Raw genomic sequence first — 6,853 nt, forward strand, 5'->3', positions numbered from 1 at the left:
GCATTAATTCCTACATCAGAAATAATTCTCACATCAGTTGTTATCCAAAAGCACTTATGAAATGGAAACAATTGTTTTCTATACCTTCCAGTGAAAAAATATTGTTGCAAGTAACGTTCTTATTTCCAAATTATTTGTTTTAAAATATACATAGAATCCCTGTAATGCTTTTCTTAATAGGTTTAAAGAAGATATCTCACCACAATGTTCTTTTTGTAATTCTGAATCTCTCACACATTTATTTTGTTATAAAGACTTTTTGAAGCAGGTGTCGATGATTTTTTAAAAACATTTTTTTTTACAGAATAATTAGAATAGACGAATCTGTGATCCTCTATTGGACGGTGATATCGGCTCCAATATAAATGATAACACAAAGTTAATTATTGGGAAGTTTCATATGTATTTCATAAAAATGTTCACTAGTTGAAGACCTACTAGAAATAAGAAGTTATACGAACATCTATTATATTGAATAAGTAATTTGCATTAGGAAATGTATTTTGTAGTTTGAGTTGTATGCATTGTTTGAAAACTAAATAAAATAAATACATAAATAAATAAATAAATAAATAAATAAATAAAAAAGATCGGTAATGGCTATGATTGACGGCTCTAAGTCACCAATAAAAACGCTTCCAGCAAGACCCACCCCCTCGGAAGAGGATTGACGTCAGGATTCCCCGCCCTGCTGCTTCCTCTTTCACAGTGGCCGTCAGCGAGAGACACCATGAAGGCGTCTGGCACAGTACGTAAAAACCTTTTTAAATCAATTTATAGTCGATTAAACCTCACAGTTATGAACCGAGAACACACATAAGGCACCCGACTCTCCGTGACAATAACTTCACCCAACACAGGTTTAGGGTTAAAGCGCTAAACTCGCTTTTGACGCGTTGATTGTAGCGGAGAGAAACATGGCGGCTGTAGAAAGACTCCACGTGCTCCGTAGTGAACACACACATGCCACATCACAGCTTTTGAGTTTATCTGCTATCTAACACACTCAAGTGATTTATTCTTATATACTAGACCGTTAAATGTCCTGGATATCAGCGGTTGTTTTTGTTATCTAAGCGCTAATCGCTCTCAGTTCATTTAGACGCACTTAGTACCCGGATGTTAGCTTGATTTACATTTATTCATTTAGCAGACGCTTTTATCCAAAGCTACTTAAAAATGAAGACAGTGGAATCAATCAAAAACAAAAAGCAATGATATACAAGTTCTATAACAAGTCTCAGGATAACACAGTACACGTAGGGCTTTAAAAAAAAAACGGATAGAATAAAAAAAGATTAGAGCAAGCTAGTGTTAGAGGTCTTTATACACACACACACACACACATATATATATATATATATTTAAATATATATATATATTTAAATATACTGAATATATATATATATTTAAATATACTGAATATATATATATACTGAACTGCTAATGGTGTCAAACCACAATGAAATAAGACGCCAGTCTAATTACATAACTAGTAAATTGCATACAATTGCAAGTAACATTGAATCAAACATAATTATTTTTTTAAGTGGGGAGGATGACATATTTTCTTGGTGCACTATGATTATATCTTAAAAAATTATTAAAAATATAAATTTTTTTCAGTCACACCTGTACTAGTTAGCCAGGTCTTCCCAGTTTCCCAAGTAGGAAAATGTCATCAGTATTGATCTCTGAATGTGTTTTTCCGTCTCTCTGCAGCTTCGGGAGTATAAGGTTGTTGGGCGTCTCTTGCCCTCAGCTAAAAACCCTGCACCCCCTCTGTACCGTATGAGGATCTTCGCCCCAAACCATGTGGTGGCCAAGTCTCGCTTCTGGTACTTCGTCTCCCAGCTGAGGAAGATGAAGAAAGCCTCCGGAGAGATTGTCTACTGTGGCCTGGTACGAATAAGGCTGTTTGATTCCCAGATGGGGTTTGGAGCTGCCAAATCTATTTTTTTTTATTTTTTACGCGCAATATTACAGAATGACACTGAAGAAAAATCTCAGTTTGTAATGAATGAAATCTGATTAGCAATATCATTCACAAAAGAATATTCTGAAAGAACAAGTGTGCTGAAGTGAATCAGACATCCCATCACTATTAATGAGCAAAAGATGCAAACTAATGATTCGCTCTATTGAAGGGTGTTGAGTCGATTCCATTTTGACAGAGGGGGTCGAATCCCTTTGTTTGAGAGTGCTGTGAGATTCATAAACACACCTTTGCGTTCAGCCTGCACACAAACCTAAAGGTCATTTCTTACCAGTGTCATGCCCTTGCCATGTGTGCGAAAAGAAACCCTGAACCTTGTCGCCTTTCATAGGCTGTGAAGCGTGCCACTGAAAGTGAATTCAAGGTGCGACATGAGATCTTGCTGCACGCGTGTCGCTGTTCTGTGCTTGTTACTCTTTAACAACTGTATCTGTGAAAACATGAATCTGTTCTTTTTGGTGGGTGGGGGTCGGTTCCCTGTTTTGACAGTGAGGGTTGATTCAAATTTTAGCAGGATAGGTGGGCAGATTCCTTTTTTTTTTTAAAAAAATGGGATAGATTCCTTTTTTTGAGGGTGAGGGGATCGATTCCCTTTTGTCAAAAATTCCCTTTTTTTTTACGGGGTGGGGGTCAATTCTCTTTTTTGACAGGTGAGGTGGGGCCCAATCCCTTGTTTTTGAATGTGGTTGGGGTCGATACCCTGTTTTGACAGGTGAGGTGGGGCCGATTCCCTTTTTTTGAATAGGGTGGGGGTCGATACCCTTTTTTGACAGGTGAGGTGGGGCCAATTCCCTTGTTTTTGAATGTGGTGGGGTCGATGCCCTTTTGACAGGTGAGGTGGGGCCGATTCCCCTTTTTTGATGGGATGGGGGTCGATTCCTTTCTTTTGACAAGTGAGGTGGGGCTGATTCCCTTGTTTTTGAATGTGGTGGGGGTCAATTCCTTTTTTTGATGGGTGAGGCGGGGTCGATTCCCTTTTTTGACAGGTGAGGTTTGATTCCCTTGTTTTTGATGGGATCGATTCCCTCTTTTGACAGGTGGGGGTCGATTCCCTTGTTTTTGATGGAATGAAGGTCGATTCCCTTTTTTTGACAAGTGATGGTTGATTCCCTTTTTAGACAGGTGAGGGTTGATTCCCTTTTTTGACAAGTGATGGTTGATTCCCTTTTTAGACAGGTGAGGGTTGATTCCCTTTTTTGACAAGTGATGGTTGATTCCCTTTTTAGACGGGTAAGGTGGGGCTGATTCCCTGTTTGTGATGGGGTGGGGTTCGAAAGCAGGATGCCCAGAGCTTTTCCTGTTGCTTTGAGACGCTACAAAATAGTGTTTAATCCATTTGAGCTGAAAGTCATGAGTGTTTCTTTTTTTTCTTTCTGAAATGACGTGCCTGGAGCTTAAACTCTTGTTTGATCTCTTGTGTTCTTGCGCAGGTCCATGAGAAATCTCCCCTCAAGGTAAAAAACTTCGGCATCTGGCTGCGTTACGACTCTCGCAGTGGGACCCACAACATGTACCGCGAGTACAGAGACCTGACCACGTCTGGAGCGGTCACTCAGTGCTGTGAGTTTCACAAACACACTCGTTCAGCCTGCACACACAAACCCAAAGGTCATTTCCTCCCAGTGTCATGCCCTTGCCATGTGTGCACAAAGAAAAGCCATACCTTGTCGCCTTTCATAGGCTGTCAAACGTGCCTCTGAAAGTGAATTCAAGGTGCGACACGAGATCCTGCTGCAGGAGCATTGCTGCTCTGTGTTTTAGCTCTATAGTAAATGTCACGTATTTGATTTGTGCTTCAGATCGTGATATGGGAGCCAGGCATCGCGCTCGTGCTCACGCCATCCAGATCATGAAGGTGCAGATCATCCCAGCTAACAAATGCCGCAGACCTGCAATCAAGCAGTTCCACGTGAGTTTGCATTTTCAAATGTGGCTGAGTTTCAGCTTTTATCTCATGCACATTAATTGTGATTTGTCTAAACTTGCATCTAAAGGCTTTAATATTTAATCTCTCGATTCAACAGGACTCCAAGATCAAGTTCCCTCTTCCTCACAGGGTTCTGCGTCGCCAGCACAAGCCCCGTTTCACCACCAAGAGACCAAACACTTTCTTTTAAAGTGTATGTTTGTGCTTTTCACATTACAGATGAATAAAAGTGGAGAAAGTCAAAAATCTTGTTTCCTGGTTCTTTAATGAACTCGAAGTGCTTGACCGATTGCTGAGGTGCTCAAATAATAAAGAGTCGCCTTACAATTAGAAAGAGGTGAATTTAAAAAATAACAATTTTAGGACCAATAAGTTAGCATTGTGACATTTTTGACAATTTGTTTACATTTTTTGCATCGTGGGTTTTTGTTAATGTTTTCCATGTTTATAATTGTTAGTCAATTTTAATATGCAGCAGTAATTTTTGAGAACAATATTTTTCCTCTACAGTGAGATTTTTATTGTATAATTGTGCATTTAATTTTGGTTAATTGACAATTGTAATGTCACGTGCAAAATATTAAAATGCTTATAAAACTTTAAATGAAAACAAAAGTATACGGTTACACGTGTAATTTAAGTCTGCATTATTCTGGTAAAGAAGTTGCTATGGAATTTGTTTGATTTGCACTTTTGAAATCCTTTTTGATTGCATTTCACATAAAATGCATAGTAAATATAGCTAGCATTGGCAGGTGTGCATAAATCCAGCACTCCTTTTTTTTCCGTTTTAAGTTTAAATGACTATTATTGACCCTGACTTTTGGGGGGAAATTGATTTTAATGAGAACCAATCGGTTCTCAGTCGCCAACACAAGATGGCAGAGTTTGATCACAAACTGAGTTTCTTAAAGTTTCTCAAATATTCTACTTAATTCTTTAATCCCGTGTTGCACTTTAGTACTAGCGTACAATAGTGAATACACAAAACGGCATATAATTCAGTTTTTATCACGGCATTCTCAGTCTCTAAGCCAGTATTTTTTTAAGGTATCGATTTCTTTAAGTAAACACTTTATTAAGATAAATGAAGTTCAGGTGTGTTTGATTAGCGATGGAGCTGAACTCTACAGGGCCGTGGATTTAATCACATACAGTCACATTACGATAAAAAGTATGTTTTAACAATGGAAGAATTATGAGGAAGCTTATGCCATGACGTCATCTTCAGCACTGCCAAATATTCTCAGGTAAAACCATTTCTTTTTTGGTGTTGATGCTACGATTTTTTTACGGGATTAGGATGTTGCTAAGGTGCTATTTTTGGTTGCTATGGTATTAGCTGAGGGTTTATTGGTGGTTGCTTTCTGACTCTAAACTAAAAAAAAACAGGTACTTAAACATTTTTTGAGTGGGTTTAAAATATTGCATAAAATGCTGTATAGAACCAATATGTGGATAAAACGAGTGGCAACTTGAGGTGGATACATTTTAATTATTTGGATAGATGGGAAAACATTTCCGGATAAATATGTCACATGTTTAAATAATTTGCTACGTGAATTATTATGAATATTCGAGTTTTATTTATTTTAAACCCCTGGCTCAAGGTTTTGTTTTTTGGTTGTTTATATATTATTTGTATATCTATTGTTGTTGTTTTTGAGCTGTAAATGTATGTACCTTTTAAAAATGTTCCCGATATCACACGCACATAACACAGACGTCTATTTGACGTCGCATTTACATCTGCAAAGACGTATTTTTTTTTAGAGTGAAACGTCTACAGTTCGTTTCCTATCAGATGTCAAATATAAATAGCTTTTATATTTAGAATGAATGTAATACATCTTTAAGACTATATAACAGTCTGTCAGATGTTTTCCAGATGAAAAGATCTTTATCTTTTAGATGTACTTCTGCTATCTGCTGTTCAATAACAAAAAGAAATAGCATTTGCATACATCTACTAAATCTGCTAGCTATAAAGCGATATACAAATTTATTTTTCTACATAAAGACCATCTCTAAATGCTTATTCACCAGACAGCGCAGGTACGTCTGTAAGAGCTCTGTTAAAGATCTGGGAAACATCTTCTGTGTACAAACATCTGACAGACGTCTTTAAGATGTCAGTCTTACGTTCATTCTAAATCTTAAAGATACATCTATTTGATACATTCTAGACGTATCACTCTAAAAATATGTCAACTGGGCGGAGCCTGTGCGTGACACTTCTACACGTCACGTGGAGTCCCCCGCTGGTGCATCAGCATGAAGGTGGTATATTGATTTATTGATGGGTGAATCTATGGGTTTGACAGCTTCAGTTGTGGGCTGTGTGTCGACTTCCTCCTGGGACACACTTTCCAGGAAGTGTCCGGCACTTAAACCTCAAACCACATATTCCACAGCACATAAAGCTCTCGGTTCAGTTGATTACAGGCAGCCAGAGCAAGTCTCACGCCTGTGATGGTCTCAGTGTGTGTTTATGTGTTTTATGAGGAGAAAAGTGGAACGTCACAAATCAGATTCTCTGCAGAACTGTCCAGCGAGGACAACTATGGTCAAACCATCTGGATTCTGCAATGAAATACTTAGATATGTGCTTTTTTTCCCCCTAAACATTCCAGGCACAAGCACAAACTCACTGGCCACTTTATTAGGTACACTTTGCTAGTACCGGGTTGGACCCTTTTTGCCTTCAGAACTGCCTTAATTCGTCGTGGAGGAGATTCAACAAGGTGTTGATATTTTGGCCCATATTGACATGATAGCATCACACAGTTGCTGTAGGTTTGTCATCTGGACATCCATGATGTGAATCTCACCACATCCCAAAGCGGCTCTATTAGATTGAGATCTGGTGACTGTGGAGCTGTCATCTGAGTACAGTGAACTCATTCTCATGTTCAAGAAACCAGTCTGAG

The 6,853-nt window shown here is 38.4% G+C and overlaps 1 protein-coding gene and 2 non-coding genes across 3 annotated transcripts; all 3 read left to right on the forward strand.

Annotated features, from left to right (window-relative positions):
• The first annotated feature begins 631 nt into the window (after window positions 1–631).
• LOC132099297 (large ribosomal subunit protein eL20) lies at window positions 632–4,169 on the forward strand. Its single transcript, XM_059505728.1, has 5 exons — window positions 632–748; window positions 1,723–1,902; window positions 3,427–3,556; window positions 3,796–3,905; window positions 4,021–4,169. Exons 1-5 carry the CDS (start codon window positions 731–733, stop codon window positions 4,111–4,113), a joined length of 531 nt encoding a protein of 176 aa, XP_059361711.1. The 5' UTR covers window positions 632–730; the 3' UTR covers window positions 4,114–4,169.
• LOC132099310 (small nucleolar RNA SNORA68) lies at window positions 2,237–2,371 on the forward strand. Its single transcript, XR_009423082.1, has one exon. It is a non-coding gene; the product is annotated as a small nucleolar RNA SNORA68 (small nucleolar RNA).
• On the forward strand, window positions 3,586–3,720 carry LOC132099311 (small nucleolar RNA SNORA68). The gene has a single exon (XR_009423083.1). It is a non-coding gene; the product is annotated as a small nucleolar RNA SNORA68 (small nucleolar RNA).
• Window positions 4,170–6,853: the final 2,684 nt, after the last annotated feature.

The sequence above is a fragment of the Carassius carassius genome, chromosome 22, assembly GCF_963082965.1.
Source record: "Carassius carassius chromosome 22, fCarCar2.1, whole genome shotgun sequence".
Taxonomy (NCBI): Eukaryota; Metazoa; Chordata; class Actinopteri; order Cypriniformes; family Cyprinidae; genus Carassius; species Carassius carassius.

What these genes read in the sequence shown, in the direction of transcription:
- LOC132099297 (XM_059505728.1), top strand. An exon ending in AGATTGTCTACTGTGGCCTG is followed by an intron (nt 1,903 to 3,426) that starts GTACGAATAAGG and finishes GTTCTTGCGCAG; the next exon opens with GTCCATGAGAAATCTCCCCT. An exon ending in TGGAGCGGTCACTCAGTGCT is followed by an intron (nt 3,557 to 3,795) that starts GTGAGTTTCACA and finishes TTTGTGCTTCAG; the next exon opens with ATCGTGATATGGGAGCCAGG.